Consider the following 18007-nt stretch of genomic DNA (forward strand, 5'->3'; position numbering starts at 1 on the left):
GCATGCTGATTGATCAGTTTGGTCATGTGGAATGTCACCATCTGGTCCCCTCGCCCCACTCGCCCCTCTTCTTGTGTGGATGCCAATCACGGGCAGGAAGATAGTTATTTAAGCCATGTCAAATCAGGCGCACAACCACGAGTGCTATGCCAACAACACTGGAAATGTGTGGAAAAACAGAGTATGAACAACATTCATGGTTCGCTCAAATTCAAAATAATGCAAACTATGGAATGATCTTTTAATTTTTGGTCTGAACATATTAGCCAAGATCTACAATATTTGTATTATTATTATTATTATTTTTTATATCCAGAGTACCAAATACTATCATTTTAAGATATAACAGATTGTCCTTAATTAGCCTTAATAAAGCATGAACAAAGACTTAATTAACAATGTACAAAGAGTTTATTAAGGATTAGTGTAATTAAGATATGAATTAAGTCCTCAATTAAGATCTTAATTAGCACTTGTGTATTAATTAAACCTGAATGATTCTTAATTGTTCGTGCTATTAAGACTAAGGTAGTAGAAGGTGTTGCTGACTTGACCAGAAAAGTCTTCATGATCAAGTGTAGGTATTCACCTTATTCCAGAAGTCATCATTCAGGTTGTACTATTTTGCATGGGACTACAGAGCCTTTTAAAGCCTCTCAGAGAATCAGTGCCAGGGGCATCGGACTGGGGGGGAAAAGGGTAACCAGGGTCCAGGGCAGGGAGGGGCCCCTCACAAAAATTGTAATATGCATTTTTCATAAGACAATATGTAGTGCGGGCCCCCCAAGATGATGTTTGCCTAGGCCCCAGTATTTGGTGCTACACCCCTGATCGGTGCGTTGTTGACATGAACATAAAATGTTTTACACAAATCAACCTATTTTAGATCATATTTTAGCAGCAAAACCTTTCTTAAATTCTGCATTAAAACAAATAATCTAATAACCAGAAGTACCACCACAAAGAAAGTGTGGTTTGGTAGCATTTAGAGGCATAGACACATTAATATTGTTGTTGCTTTTTTTCAAACAAACCATTTATGAACACCTGTTATTTTTACAGGTACCTCTTGCAGTATGGGCAAACTACTTTGAAACTTGAAGCTTATTTTCACAACATCTATTCAAGATTCTGAGCAGCTCTCTCTTGAAAACAGTGCTATTTTGCTGGCAAATTGCTCCTTTTTATTTGTTTCCTTCCAAGCGCCCTATTTCCTTCTTTCCCTCTCTTTTCTTAGCCTCTTAATGACCACAACATATCTCGAGGCCATCAGCAGTGACATTCTTCATTGTAGAGCCTCATACCCAATGACATTTCAACCATGGGAAAATAAAGATATGCAAATTTGAACTCATTAACATTTGCATTACCTGTTTGAATAATCACGCTGCTGACAAGGCTGCAATTAGCTAAGATTGATGCAAAGTTCAGATGCAGGGGACGGTATATTTTTGCTCTTGGTTCATTTCGTCTTGCGTGAGGCTGTGAGCTTAGCATCTTAGATAAGGAAACTGATATGTGTCACTGGAAAAGGTCACTTCGTCGTATTGGCTAAAAACTAATTCTATTATTTTGCATAGCAGCATTTGCAACAAGTAGTCCTATTTGTTTTTATTTCTTAGGTGTATATTAAAAAAAAACAAAAAACACTACAGGCCCTTCAGACTTACACATTCAGCCTTGATGTTGGTAATTGTCAAATAAGTCTAGTGACCTGCTAACCCACTTAGCACCAGTGGAGACGCTCAGGATTAGATTTGAAGAAAGTAGCTCACCTTTGTGCACGTTTAAAGCCGCAGAGGTTAGCAGCAGTGATTCAGATGCGGTTAGCTACACTGCCACATCACATAAGATCACAAACTACTGTGACAAATTCGGTCAAAAACCTATGGACTATTTTTTGCAGCGATGCTCAAATGCATTAGTATGAAAAGCATAAATATTTGGCAGCTGTGCCATGCATGTTTAAAATATACATTATTGAGGCTCCCAGCTCTGTTGGCCCATGGCATTCTGGGTAAAACGCTTGGAGCACAGAGCATTGCTATGTGTTTCTGTCAGAGGGACTGGATTCTGGGTCTGTTCAGGACATGAGCTGTTCATCGACAAAGGGGGGCTATTCATATCTGTGCAATAAAGTGCAGCTCTCAAATAATGGTGCTCCTTAAAATATGTGGGTAATGCATCTTGAATTTTAGAACAGATGATTTTTGAACAGTTAATAATGGTAAGAGTGTATGTTAATGGAATTTGAGTTGAGTTGATAATAAAGCATAATTCAGTTAATAATTAAGTGCAGTCTCTTGGGATAAATGAGTGAAGTAGATAGTCCCTACCCTGTGGATTTTTTGTTTAGTGTTGAATTGTGAGCAAAGAACATGCAAACTCCTGAAGAAGTCTTTATGATGCGAGGTACTAAAAATTCTAGCCAGTTTGCTTAAAGACTTTGGTTGTCTTCTCTAAAACAAAATGAACACATGTGAAAAAGAGATAGAGAAAAGTACTCTGTGTATGTGATTTTTGTATTGTTTGCTTGTTTTCATAGCAAACAATGCAATAAACTAAGCTGTTTAACCATATGCCATGTTTTACAATATAATGCAAATCAGTATAGTCATAGGTTTGGACTATGTAACTGAAATATTTACAAAGACTATTCTAATGCAGGTATTCAGTATTTTGTAAGTTCAAGTTTATTTCTCATAATCGGAGAAACTGGTGGCATCTTCAACCCCATTAAAATATGACAGGGTGCTGTGCTAGTGTGGTGTTCACATTGCCAATATCCAGTACAAGTTTGCATGGAGAAAGCAGGCCAGCAGACAGTGACGATATCTTGGATTGTGTACATGAGCGGATCCACAGACAGACTACAGTATTTATAACCTTTAACCCGACAGCGGCCACACGTGCTTTGCTCTAAGACTTGTGCTATTTGTGAAAGTGGGTCAGACGGGCGTGGTGCTCTGTTTACGGGAAACCTCAGTGCTCCTACCTAGGCCAAGGAGATCATCTACATTACAAGTCAATGCTGCACTTGGCTGGCTGAAGGTTTCTAGACTTCAGAGGACACAGGAAGACCCGGGTGCAGACCAAGCTGACTGAGGGTGCATCCGGGTTTCAAATGGGTGCAAAGCCAGTACTGTGGACCCGGGCCTGGACACTGGACTGTAACGTGAACTATAAAAAACGAAAGAGCATGGAATTAAAATACAGACATGCAAACAATATATAAATAAATAAAAACACACATCACAGATCGATCTTATTTTAGTTTCCTGTTATATAAAAGGTTTGTTCCAACAACTATGGGCCTTGAGTGAGGAAAAAATCTGACCAATTTCCCAAGCACATAACCATTAGTGCTCATTTTGCCTAGAGACAAATTAGAGTCACCAATTAATGCATCCATAATTGTAAGTAGATGGTCTAAACACAACACTGGATCTGTGAACCAACAATCTTCTGGCTGAAAAAAATGAGAAATATCTTTGGCCTTACTACAATGTACTTGGTAAGACAATGTATCACTTGAAAATCTAAAATAATATAGCACAATATGTGGCACTCTTATAATATAGGACATTTGACTTGACCAAGATCATGATGTTCATAAGTGCTTAAAAATTGGCATAGAAGGTCATAGCCAGGTCCTGTCTTACGCCTTGATAACTAGTGTTTTGTTGTTTTGTTTTTTTTTTGTTTTTTTGTTTTTTTTTGTTTTTGGCTTTTCGTCCCCAAATTCCATATAAAAATACGTTAACCATTTTGAATAGTACAAAATAAAAAATAAAAAATTAAAATGGAATTCCCCAAGAAACAATCAATAATGTTATCGGTGGAGGTTAAGATTAGACCTTATCTGCGAGTTGGGAATTCCTTATTTCCCTATTCATGTCTACCACTTGAAATACCATGAATATCCAATTATAATGTCATTTACAATAAGGACGTGTTTACTTTTACAAAAAATATTTCCTATATCGTGCAAAATCCGAGTCGTCACCATAGATATCGCTAATCTTCCGCGCGCGCACCCCCCTCTCCTCTCTCGATGAATGGTCCAGCCCTCATTTGCATAAATTGTCTGTTTGGTGGCTACATGTCCAACAGGAGTAGGTGTGGGGGAGCGGGGGAGTGCACTGGGAGTATACGCACATGAGTGAAGGGAGGCGCAGGCGGGGACAGGCGGCACGTTGTGTGTATGTGTGTGTTTGTGCGTGAGTTAGTGGAGGACAGTGCCGTGCGCCTGGAGACTCGCTCGCATTGAACGTGAAGCCGAATCGGAGTTATGTACCGCGCTCAGACCGTCTCGAGTGCGGGTAACAACTCACTGATGTACTGCTACAACGTGAAGCCAGTGAGTATAGCTACTTTTATGACAATCTAAAGGAGATGCAAGCCAGATTTCCCATGCGTAATTGCTATGGGTGTTGTTAAAATAATTACATGACCAGTTTTTAGCTTTGTTTTTTGAATTGAATATCGTTATGGCATATATAACAACCTATTATAATTTTGTATTTTCAATTGCCTATTGCATTGGTTTCTACTTTTTGGTTACATATATTTTTTGCTAGATTAGATCATTTGAGAACTTGCATTTGTAATGATTAGTGGGGCATTTATTAGCATAGCTTATGTGTTCATTACTGGAAGAAGCCTGCATAAATCTACCCCTTTGAAACCAGCTTTAATTTGGTATAATGAAGTTAAGCTGTGGAGATCTAGTTTGCGCTGGCTCTGTCTTGAGTTTGAGTTTTATGAATGAAAATCTGTTGCACACATGTTTTGGTTGTAGACATTTCTCTGTTTTTCTTCACTCATAAAAAAAACACACACACACACAAAAAAAAAACTTCAAAGTTGTTTTCTAATGCAAGCAGCTTGGTGATGCGTATGCAAAAATATGTAAATGACAAAATATACAAAATTACACTATAAATCTCTATGCACAAGCTTACCACTATAGACCAATTAAACTTTAGTCCCACACTGACCAAGTCTTGCTAAAATGTGGTCCGGTGAGACTTCCTGTTCGCCTGTAAGCACCATGTAGTCAGCCCTCAGAGCAGAAAACATCTTGACATGAAGCAGATTGCCGCTATTTCTATTTGATTTAACCCGGTATGCTGGAGCAGTCCCTCCACCACTGCAGCCATTATCAAAGGCCGCTTTGATCTCTGTGAGACTAACCATATCCAGACATAGTGGATCACAGAGGCAGAAAATTGGTTGCATGTGGCTTGCAGTTGGCCATGGTGCACAGCATAGGCCCTGAATAGCAAGTTGATATTTCACTCATCCGGCATGACAATGTTATACACTTTTTACATTGTCGCTGGATCACTGGAGCTGCACAAGTTCAAGGCACAAGATTAAATGTAGTGTAAAAGCCACGTACATGTTCACACAGGGATCACAGTGTACCATACAGAAAAACATATAATGACAATCAATGTGTATACATGTATATCTAGGCCGGAACTAACCTGACATTGTGTACAATACATAGTTACATAGTTGGTTCAACTGAATTTGGTATTCTACTAACTATAGTCAAAAATGTATTCTACTAAATAATGACAAAACCAAGCTTACAAGGAGCAAACAAGACTATCATATTATTTTGTAATTTGTAATGTGGTTTAATAGAGACACTTATTGGGCATTTAGAAAGATTTTTACTATTTTGGCATTGGTTCTTGAGCTTCTAATATTGTTTTTGCAAAAAAATCTGAAAGCAATTGTTAGATTTGTTTCACAGTCTCAGTAAATATGTACTTTTTTTAGAATTAGCTGGTGCAGCCTTGACAAAGCATATGTTAACGGTTTCCTCCCTCACTCGTGGCCTCTATTTGCTCCAAACAGCCCCTTATCATTTGTGATGCCATGATTGATGGTCCCTAAATCAATGCTGCTCCAAAGGCTGGATAGTGCCATGGAGACGGCTCCTCTCTCGGCGCGGGACAGGACAGGGGGGCCTAGAAGGGGGCGTGCTGGGGTGGGAGTGTGACCATTATTAACGGGTCGCCTGCTATGCTGATGGTAAGGAGGACAATTGGCTTTATCCTCGGCCATATGCTGTCCATGGCGGCTCAGACGGGCCAGTGTCGGCAGGGGCTCCGGTGTTTGGCCTGGCCCACAATCGCCATGGGACTCGTGCCAGCCCAGGTCACGGCTTTATGTGTGCGCAGGCAAGCCGCGTTTGTTTGGATAGCACTATTCATGTGTACTGCAGGGAGAAGCAAACTGCTTACAAGGCAATTTAGAAGTATGTAAACAAGAAATTGGACAACATCAAAGTAAATGTAAAACAAAATTAAGAAACAAGTTAAAATGAAATGCAGATACGCGAGTGTAGATAAAAATGTCATATCTGCAAAAGTTTGTGAGATAGTAGAAAAATATTTGATAAATATTCAAACTGTGACAATTAGTTACCAAACATTATATTTCAATATATTTCAAAATCAGTTTGAGTTTGGTACAATTCTCAAATCACAAAGGTTGTAATAATTTAGATATTAGAGTTTCCTCTGCAAAGAACCAAATATCCTCTTTTATAGAAAAAGTACTTTAGACCACTACAAACATTTTCAGAAAGGAATGAGATTTTTGTAATAGTTCATTAGTTCATGTTTCAGTTTGTACTCAAATGTTAATGCCCCTGCAGTTGTCTACAAAGTGCTTTCTGAACAGAATCCTACTTTCTAAACATATTGCAAATCTAATCACAGTCGCAATACATGTCAGAAAAATCTCAATTTGATTTTTTCATAAATCGTGTAGCTCTACTATACACTATATATTGGCAACGTAGGTTAAAGTATTGAAGGAAAAGTCCCTGTATAACTTGTCAGTGTTTCAAAACCAAAACACATCAAATACCAGTACTAAAAAACATGAAATGACACTTAATATAAATGATGAAAATAGAGGAACATATATTTCAGAAACATTAATAATAGGACAGTTTCATCTCACTTTGGTAACTGTAATGAAGACATGGCAAATGCTGATTTTGCACATTTATTGTCCATATATTGAGCTGTCTAAGATGTGTGTGTGAGTCTTTGTGTGTGCATGTGTTTCTAAGCCGATGAGAGAGGCGCACGGGCGTACTCCAGAGAGCCCTTAATAGCCTGCTTTACAGAACTTGTCGTCCGGGTAACTGACACCCCATTGATGCTGCGCAGTGAGGTTGTTCTCATTTCCTGGGGCACATCAAAGCGGTGGAGGGAGGTGCAGGTGCAGCCCAGACCTCTCGTGGTTTTTGGAGTGACTGTGCATGTGCCGTGTTTGAAGGGACTAATTGTAATAACTCACCTCACATGGACCAGGAAGTAGTTTGTTTGGTAAAAAAATAAGGGTTGTTTATTTCGGTCTTCATGTAAAGCAGTTTGAGGAGTAAAATATTTTGTGAAGCATCTTGTTTTGATATTGGGCTATGCAAACAAAATAGAAGTTGGAAAAAAATGTTATTGTTTGTGCCAAGAAACTGATGCAGTTTATTCATTTGTAAGTATTTAATAACATATTAACTGCTCTATTTTAATACTAGTCATGAGGATATTTTATAGCAGGATGTCATCTGGGTAGAATAAGGGCAGATGAAAAGAATTCAAAAGATTCCATTGAACCATTAAATCCACTGAACTCCTTTGCCAATCCCAAACCTGGATAAATTGGGAGAGAATAAGGAATGTGTACCCTGCCAAAGTACCATTTAAAAGTATTTGCTTACTAGGATAAAGACCTCAATAGGAAAAAAACAAAACAAAAAGCAGCCTAACATGTGAAGGTAGAGAATGGTGGGCCGTCAGAAATATTGCTATTGTGAATGTTGTTTTTGAAGATATGGGTTTAACTTTTGTGTGTTATTTTACAGTCATTTTGCATTTGCCTGATACTTAAACCTCAAATGATTTAAATTTAAATAAATAGTTTAACACATTTCTATTGGACTGACAAATACGAGTTATTCTGTGCTGTTACCAGAACATAATAACTACCATTAGTTTTGTTTCCATCCATATCTATCTCCATAATATGACTACCTTATCTGTGTATTGAGATTATATTGGGAACACCATAACGTTTAATGTCAGTGATTGTTCCTGTAATCTGCTGTAAATAAAAGGGTAGTGCCAGGAAGCGCATAAAAATCTCCCCACATTCCTGGTAGCTTATACTGTTGTGTTGTCAAAAGGGAGAACTATAGACCATATATACCCCTGTACAAATGCCTGGCCCATAAATCGTTTGTTGTCAGTGCGTTGAAATATATTTTGATTCCTTTTTTGATCTGCCACAGTAAAAGATCAGAGGTTCAGACTTGGCTGTGTGTTTGGTGTAAGCGAGGCCACAGCGGTTTGTAATTCAATTTTATTTCATTCTGTGTGTCTCTAAAGCCAGTCGGACCTGATCATGATTAGGGCAGGGATTTCTCATGGTGAATAGTTCCTAAATCCGGATGAGGAGGTGCATGGATTTGCAGTTTATGGATTATCGCAATAGCTCTAAGTGTGCATCAGATCCCTGCTTTGTTTCCATAATACTGGGGTCTCTGCGCATGCTTGCTGTATTTATACTTTAGATACCAGATCGTGAAACAAAATGGGTTTAATCTTTTATGTGTTTTGTTTTAGATTTATGGTCAGTCTCCTAATGACGACATCAACCAGAACTCTTCTCCACATCCGTCCAGTAAGGGCAACAGCAGTCTGTTTGCCAGCACATTTTTTGGTAAGCTCAGATAATCCCAAACTATGCTGTCTATGTTGGTTATAGCAGGTCCACAATTGTGTCCCATCAACAAGTATGATAGTGGCATTTATCTGAGGAATTGTCAATATATTTTACTATTAACAGTAGTTTCTTCACATGAATAGCAAACTTTCAAAGTAACTAAGCCGATACTATTGCTACTAACTTGTGGTGGTAGCCCAATTTTCGGCCCAATGAATCCCATCTGCAAAGTACTTCAAAGCAAAATAACTTACAGAGTTGCACAATGAGGTTCTGACTTGCAAGTAATTGTTTGCCTAAAATGAAGGTTGTTTTATTCTTTTGTAAAAGTTTAGAAAGTGTAAAATATAAAACTGTAACCTGATAAATGTCAACTTGATATTTCATAATATAAAATCATTTAATATTTGAAATTAATTTTTCTCTTGGAGATAGATACATTTGCATCTAACCAGAAGGTAGCATTTGTGCCAATTCCAAGCCTCAACAAAAAATTACTGCAACACCCATGCCAAATCAATATGCAACTGCATGCTAAAGAAGAATATGCTATTGCAGCCTCAGAAAGGAGAAAATGTAAACTTGGCAAGCCTTTAAACCAGTACATTGTCCACTAATGACTGATCTAAGACATTCAGTTTTATTTACTCTCTCATAGTCTTGTAAACAAAGACCGATGTACTGCAGTCTATGACAGATCTATGGCTTCATTAGAGACTGCTGCTTGTGCCTAGTGTCTCCTCTGTCTACATTTGTGCTGATTGAGATGCTGCTCCGGTGCGGGCCATAACACGGCGTTATGTGTTTTTAGAGGGGACGACCAATTCGCCCGACATCTGGAGCGCCGTAAACGGGCTGAACCAGCAGGGCTATGAAGGGGCACTGGGAGCGGCCACGTCCCTGCTCTCTCAGTCGGGGAGCTACGGCGGCATGCAGCACCACAGTCACCTGGTGAGATTTACATCCAATGAACTACATAGTGACATGTGCACTTTAGGCCCCCCGCTGGTCTGACTGAGTGGGTCTTTCTCACTTCACAGGACTACTCTCCACATTCGGTGATGGCTGCTGACTTGAACAGGGGCCTCCCACCGATGTCCTCTTTTCACCGCAACAACACAGCATCACGCAATACAATTAGTGCTACAGATAACTCCACAGGTGAGGAGGCATTGTTCTGATAAATGGCCACATTCCTATATTGCTGTTATTACTATATTACTTTTAAACTATGTTATTAACCATGGACCATAAACAACCCACCAGGTGTTTTTCATTTCCATACAAGCAATATTGATTGTAGTTTGGAGTCAGCATTTTATACAGGGGATAGATCAATAGAATAAGAGGATTGATATCCACTGTAAAAGATATGCCAATTTAAATATGACAACCTTTAAACTTGGGAAGGATTTTTGTATTGTGTTTATGTAACAATTTAAGTCTGTTATTCCATTTTACAAAGGTTTAAATGTGAAACCAAAAAGAGGGACAAATCTTATCTTAAGTTAAGGTAGATATGTAATATTATTATTATTATTATTATTATTATTATTATTATTATTATTATTATTATTATTATTATTATTATATTTACACATTTACTTGATTTTTATATTATTTTGTAGTTCATTTTTTTATTTACCGGTAATTATTTTGTTCTCTATCTTTAATACTAGTTGTTTGTTTCCCATTCTCAGGTAACCAGGGAAGTTCACAAACAGGAGACACTTTGGGCAAAGCTCTGGCCTCTGTAAGTATGCACAGCCCCGTCCCCATTACAGCAGCTCATCTGTGCTCAAATAGCAACATTAAACCCGGTCCCAGTGGCATAATTCAAAAGGGAAATAATTATTCTTCCCCTGGATACTGCATATTAACTGTGCAACCACTCGCACACTGCAGGAGTTTTTATTGGCTGCCAAACCACTAAAACGAACAGAATTGATGAGTTTAGCTGAGGTTATGAGGCTGCACCAAAGGATATATCAGGGACAGTAAAACGCAGCACCGAAATGACAAGTTGTGTCCTCAGACTGATCCATGCTCTGAGTCAGTGATTGTCAACCTTACATAGGAAGAACTATCAACAAAAAATCTCATCTAAACCGGTGCCAAGTTATGAAAAAAGACTAAAATGGGGACTAAACCGGAACAAAACCTGTACTAAACCTAGACTATATCAGGGACTAACTCAAGGGACTGAACCATGGATAAAACTAGGATAGGAATAGGACAAGTTCTTGACTGGACTAAATCAACTCTAATCTTGGAATAAAAGCTTGTGTTCACGCTTGTCCTGGTTTGGTCCTGGTTTAAGCCCTGATGTGGACTTGATTTGGTCCTGTTCTAGTCCTGCACCAGATTTAGTTCTGGCTTTAGTTCCTGTTTGGTGTAGTAAAATCCACTTTATTTTATATTTATACAGCAGATTTTATAAACTGAACTTGATGAACTTGCTGAAATTGCTGCACAAAATATAATTCAAAAACAACAAAACAATTGCTCTACCAGTGCTCATAAAATTTATAATAAAAATAAAACCAGTAAAACCAAAAGAAAACTTTAAAACTGTAAATTGCTAAAAACAATAAATAACAATAACAATGTTTAAAAAGAAGATAGAACCATAGACTAATCTGGATCTTTGCTCAGGCTAAACACCAAACACCCGCAGTAAACATAATCATGAGCGATTACTTTTTCTCATCTAGATATATTCCCCTGATCACACCAGCAGCAGTTTCCCCTCCAGCTCATCAACACCGGTCCGGTCCCCCTCTCCTCTGACCAATGCTGCTGAGCCTGCAGGTAACAACACAAAACAACTCTGTATATAAATGTATTATATATATGTAACAAATTGGTGCGTTAGTTTCAGTGTAGCTACCTCCTCCCTATGGATCATACCTGGACGACTGAGCGATCTATACTATTGTAATGTATTTATTTCTTTATTTTTTCTTTTAGGTACAAATACATGGCCACAGAGTTCTGTTCAATCTCAGGTCTCACCACATTATGAGTCTTCACTAATATCACTGGTAAGGACCTGTGTCAGATTTTAATGTTTGAAATAGACAAAATAAGAAAATAACCTATTTTGGTCCCACATTGGGGAAATTACAGTGTCGCTACAACAAAGTACAGCACTAGTAGAACAGTACATGTGCTGATATAAAGTACATAGGTATTTACTTGTTTCACTTGTTCATATCAAATATCAAAGTTATCAAAAACTAAATTTGACATGACATATGAAGATGATTTATGGTTTAAAAAAAGTTAGGGTTTTGAGTGAGGTTGAGGTAATAATTATGCAGTAGTAGGATATTAATTAAGCAATTACTAAACTTGAATAATTCTTAATAAAGTATTTTCTCATTATGAATTCAGTCTTTGTTTATGCTTTATTAAGGCTAATTAAAGTGTATTTTCTTTAATAAAATGTGCCATTATTTGATATAGTTACACACCAATAATTCCCCAAAACAATAATATTTCTCTTGCTTGTTTGTCTGTAGTCTCAGGTGGAGGACCGTCTGGATCGGCTGGACGATGTGATCCATGTCCTGAGGAACCATGCGGTGGGCCCAAGAGCAGATGTCCCAGGGCTGCTCTCCCCCAGCCCCCACCCACCCCAGGGACCGGCCTCCTCCGCCAGCTCCCTGCCCCTCGCATGCCACACTCCCACCATGGTTAACACACTTTACTTTGAAGTATTTCAGGAAGGCACAGCACTCATAGTGTTCATAGCCACAGGATCTAGTTTCAGGATTTTCCTGGCAACTCATACCTTTTTAATGTATGAGTGGTTACAGCCAGATATTATAGCTAGTTAAGTAATGTGTGTGTTTCATAATTTTATTGGACTTGACCCAGTAGTTACAGTAAAAACGCCTGTCTCCCAGTATGCAGTCATTTGCATATTTTTTTGGCACAGAATTCATTTTCTTTGTTATTTTTTTACAGGGTTGGAACTGGCATTAGTCTTACGTCAGATGCTCTTCCCGCAGCCACACCTACTTATCTAAACGTGGGAGAAGCACAATGAGCGTATAAAGGCTTGTGACTCCTCGTGACTGCATTAGTAGAATTAGAATTATTGTAAGGCATATTCAACTACAGATAGTTGATTTAAAAAAAATAATAAACTCTGTAAGTTTTTATGTTTTATTAAAAGGCATCGAAAGGTAATTGTAAATAAGAAAATGTTTCATGCCACGCCCATCAGTTCACTGTACTTTGAAGTACTCCAGTAAGGCCAGCGCTTAGTAATACTATGTCAAGTGTAAACAGCCACAGTATCTAGTTGCAGAACTTTCCCGGTTGCTCCATCTGCATAGTTTTTTCTCATGCAAAGGGTCGCTGTCCTTGAAATCGGAAACAACACAATAGCTGAGTGGTGCGTTTGGGAAATGTCCTGTATGCATGCACTAATTCCACTGTGGGATAAATGGGGGTTCGCTTGATTCGTACACTCTTTTAGCCGACCAGGGGATTTTAACCCAGCTGGAGTGAAAGTGTATACAGGGAAAGGGTTTTTTAGCCTAATCCTATGGGGGAGGGGTATTAAAAACCTCTCACTATTTATTTTTTTTAAACAAGCGGTGGGTCAAAGTGAATCACTCTTGGAAAAGAATTAGGGGTATGTTTAGGGAGTATACAGTACTTTTAAGAGAGGGATTAAGATTGTCCTCAGATTAAATTAATTCTGGAAAGATAGAGACTGAGTCAGTGTTATTGTGAAAATGAGAGGGCAGATGTTGGCTCACCGACTTATTTGTCTTTGGATTCACGTTATGTGTTTTTCTTGGCCCCTTAGAAAAGATTTATGGAGGACACAGAAATGTTGTAGACACTGCACTTGAGGCCAGAATGCTGGACATGAATATTGATATATGCTTTGTTTGCCATAAAGGTGGAAGCCATCGCAATGAACAACAACCATCAGAGTGCTTTCCAAAGCCAGAATGGACACCCATATTCAGGGAGACAGAGGCTGGTGATGCAGCACATGCAAGGAGCCAACCGAGGTCAGTCATAGTTTTACACAGAAAAGTATTTAAATACTTTTAAATTTTATTTTTAGACATATTCTACAGCCCAAAATGTTCATTTAGAAATTTGATTCTCTTGACAGTTAAGGGAAGTAGGAGCTAATATACTTTACTGCCATTTTTGTACATATTTTTATCACAAGAACAGTACTTTAACCTGAGTACTTCATTCTACCACTACCTTTATTCCTACTATTTTTAACTTTTTGCACTCCCCTGTCTTGTAAATTTAACATGTGATCATTAAATGTGTAGGTGTCCCGGGAGTGCAGGGTAATTTGGAGCTGAAAATGGAGAATGGAGAGAGGGAGGACATGATGCACACCAGCCACAGCTCAGACAGCCAGAGGTCAGACGACGAGAGCGAACACAAAGCAGGCGAAGGCAGGAACAGGTGAGTGCTGAAAAATGCTCAAAACATAGTTACACAGATTGACTACTTTGAAGCTGATGTCATCAAGATTCTCTGGGGGTATGATGTTAACTAGAGGCACTGCTCTGTCTGAAGCTCTTTTACTCAAGTTAGACTTTAATATGAGCTTTGTTTTAACACAATATGACCATAAAGAACTGACTTAGGTGAAACTACAAAAGCTGAGTTGATTTTGTACTGTTAAACAAGTCCCTCTCAAATAATATCACAGTTATAAGCTAGCTAGCATTAGCCAAAAGTTTTTCAGTTAATCACTCTCACCTTTTTTGTTGAAAAAAAGGGTGAAAATGACTAAAGAGGGCCATGAATACTTGTATTGATCACAGGCTCATGTGTTGTTTAAATCTTTATATGTTTTTTTAGTCTAGACGATCCTAAAACATTTTTTGCAGTGTTTTTGTGGATTGTGTCACCATGATAACTGCGGAACATTCCACCAGATATAAATGCTGTACACCCTCAGCATAATCTAACTGCAAACTGTCAATTAGCTCTCGTTTATTAAGGAATCCACATTAATATAGTGTAAAGGTATGTAGCACTATGAATGGGACTTTTCGGACTGGGCTCATGCCCACATCAGATCCTCTTGTTCCACAGATTGACATGGAGACAGTCAAGTAGCACTAACAGAGTTCAGATATGTGGAGAGGTGACTCCACTCACAGTAAAAATGTGTTTTTATGTGTATTTTTTTCATTTAAACATCTGTGATTAAATAAATGCAAGCTTGAAAAGTTTAATACTGTACAGTAGAGCATTCTAGGCACATCTCTATGGATCGAACCAGGGGGCAGATCCCCCACTTGAACAGTTAGTGCACTTTTATAAAAGAAAATTCAACATATTAATTTATGCTTTTGATTATTTTATAGTTATAGATCCTCTGGCTGTACATTCCCACAAAGGTAACAAATTAATGTATCTCCAAATCACGAGCTAATCAACTTTACTGTGGTGATCCCAGAAACAAAAAACATAATAAAGACTTTGCACTACTTTTGGGCAAATATGCCAATTTCCAAAGTTAGATTGTTTTTTTTAAATCTCATTTCACTTATCACTATGCCCTAGAACAATATTATGAATCTAAATACAGTAAATTCATTTAAGCAGAGTCAGTTATTGAATAAAAGATTATCCAGAGTTTTATTTTTTATGATTTTACATTAGACCTTAAAAGTATCAGATAAAATGCTTCAAGGGTCCTCAAAGGTCATATCAGGGCAGGCCTAGCGTCATCTGTGCTGCCCCATGTCTGGTTTGCTCTTAATAAGACGGATAATCTCATTGGATGATAGCCATCTTTTATGTGATATGCTATGACTGCCAGCAACATTTTAGTAATTGTAGAGTTTTGTTTTTGGATGCTGCCCATGCGTGTAATGGAAAAAAATATTCTTAACTGATGTATGTCACATGAGCTGCTTAGAAGTATAGTGTTTACTCAACCTGAAGAACAGAACAGGACTATATCAAGTCTATATCAGGACTAAACTGGGCTCAAGTCAGGACCAAACAAGGACAAGTGTGAATGCACCCTTTATCGTGATTGAACCCTGATCTACTTCAGCACTAAACCAGGACTAAAACACTTAAATCTATGTAAATCAGGAAAAAGCCTTCACTGATTTAGGATTAAACAAGGACTAATCCATGCTAAAACTAGGTCTAAATAAAATTTCCAGGCTAAACCAAAACTAAATCTGGACTAAACTCAGAATGAGCCAGGACTAAATCTGAGCAATGAAGGTCTACCCCAAGGACTTCAATCAAAAACATAGGTTTGCTTTAACTTGACTTTATACTCGTGGCTTGACTTGTTTTGCATTATGTGACCAGCAGAGGGCAGCCTTATCCAAATCTCTCTCCCCACACAGTTCATTTTCACCTTCCCTTCCTGTCTCACCAGTATCCACGAGGACGAAGATCTGAGTCCGGAGCAGAAAGCAGAGCGAGAACGTGAGAGGAGGATGGCCAACAATGCCCGGGAGCGTCTGAGGGTTCGGGACATCAATGAGGCGTTCAAGGAGCTAGGACACATGTGTCAGCTGCACCTTAAGAGCGAGAAGCCCCAAACCAAACTGCTAGTGCTGCATCAGGCTGTGGCCGTCATCCTGAGTCTGGAACAACAAGTCAGAGGTAAGGGGAATGCCTACAGGCCAATAATATACATACAAATTATATAAATAAATCCCTCAGATAAGGTCTGATTTATTGATCCTCAGACAAATTGTGACATAAATTATAGGGGTGGGGCAAAATCTCATGCCACAAGATCTCATAAGATAACATTTCACAATATTGTGCAAAGATGTGGAAAAATAATCTTGTGTTTTCATTTGCCACAGACAAAAAAGGGTTAAGCGCTTGTCTGTTACATAGAAAAACACATAAAAACTATATCTACAATAACAAAATATATTTATAAAAACATTGAAATGAACCACTCAATTTAATGATTATGAATTATTTTGAATGCTCGTATTGTTTCATTCTCATGGACCCAATTTCATGTCTTATCTTATGGAAATTCTGTCTTGTCCTATGCGTAATAATTAGCCATCTCATTAAAATAAAAAATGGTAAAAAAGAGTATTATTAAGAAGTAAATTGTATAACTGATATTGATTTGATAAGCCAAATGTGTTGATCTTATTGTTCTAAAACAAGTTGACATTTTATGGTTAAATTGTATTGTAGATTGTATTTAAAATGCAGCTCTGTTATGTTTTTATTAATGTAATTTTGAAGAATGTCTTAGTCTATAACACATTTAACAATATTTAATTTGGTGTTTAACACAATTAATGTTAATATTCAATGATTGTATATTTTATTACAGAGAGAAACTTGAACCCAAAAGCAGCCTGTCTTCGGAGACGAGAGGAGGAGAAGGCTGCGATAATGTCCGATCCTCAGTCCATGCATTTAGCTTTCCACCCTGGACTCACAGACCCAGGGAACCCAATGGGCCACATCTGAAGACAAACAAGGCATTTACATTTGATTTAGCTCACTATTCTTGTCTTCTTGTTTAGCTCTACAGTATTGGCTCATGTGTTGTGTTTTTCGTACAGATACATAAGAAGACAGAGATCTTTCTGAATTTGGACCAGTGGAGACTCCATGTGATGCAGTTGAACAATCATCTCCTCGCTTCCCAAACAAACTTCTTACATTGTGCCTAAACGTTATATAGACAAAAGCATTGTACACTGCAGATATTTTGTATGTAAATATCTTGTTAATATTTCAGTTTGAATATAAAGGAAAAGAACGTGTCATCTGCAGTTTTTTGATGTAACTCAGAATAATTTTTACAGTGCGTGTGATCCGAGGGTGATGGACATTCCTACATTTGTGTGTTAAGATTTCATTTGCCCTGTGCGTTTGTGTGAGTGAGTTTTGCAGGAGTTTTGACCATTCTGTGAATGAACTATCTCCAGGAATGTCCCTAATGTGTGTGCATTACAAAGTATACAGTATATTTGTTGTTATATATTTGTGTTTTAGCATTGGCAAATGTAACATCTCGACATCTCTGTATAGCTATGGCTACTAGAGCAAGGTCATGTCCTTTGTAAATTATTAAGTTATCTTTTATACAAATATTTTAAGTATTAATCTGTAATAACATCATCATTGTTGTTTATATTTGTTCTCTTATTTTTTCTAGAAGTAGCCATATTTTCTGAGCAATATGTCCCCATGTGTTTTTGCTCCTTATAACATGAACAATGCTCAACACACCTAAAAAAAC

The 18007-nt window shown here is 37.9% G+C and overlaps 1 protein-coding gene across 1 annotated transcript; it reads left to right on the plus strand.

Annotated features, from left to right (window-relative positions):
* Positions 1 to 4231: 4231 nt before the first annotated feature.
* LOC117372770 (transcription factor 12-like) lies at positions 4232 to 17332 on the plus strand. Its single transcript, XM_055222389.1, has 12 exons — positions 4232 to 4360; positions 8652 to 8748; positions 9563 to 9702; positions 9792 to 9912; positions 10452 to 10504; positions 11466 to 11562; positions 11722 to 11795; positions 12276 to 12449; positions 13673 to 13787; positions 14067 to 14205; positions 16157 to 16386; positions 17090 to 17332. Exons 1-12 carry the CDS (start codon positions 4292 to 4294, stop codon positions 17227 to 17229), a joined length of 1449 nt encoding a protein of 482 aa, XP_055078364.1. The 5' UTR covers positions 4232 to 4291; the 3' UTR covers positions 17230 to 17332.
* Positions 17333 to 18007: the final 675 nt, after the last annotated feature.

Source organism: Periophthalmus magnuspinnatus, chromosome 6, assembly GCF_009829125.3.
Source record: "Periophthalmus magnuspinnatus isolate fPerMag1 chromosome 6, fPerMag1.2.pri, whole genome shotgun sequence".
Classification (NCBI taxonomy): domain Eukaryota; kingdom Metazoa; phylum Chordata; class Actinopteri; order Gobiiformes; family Gobiidae; genus Periophthalmus; species Periophthalmus magnuspinnatus.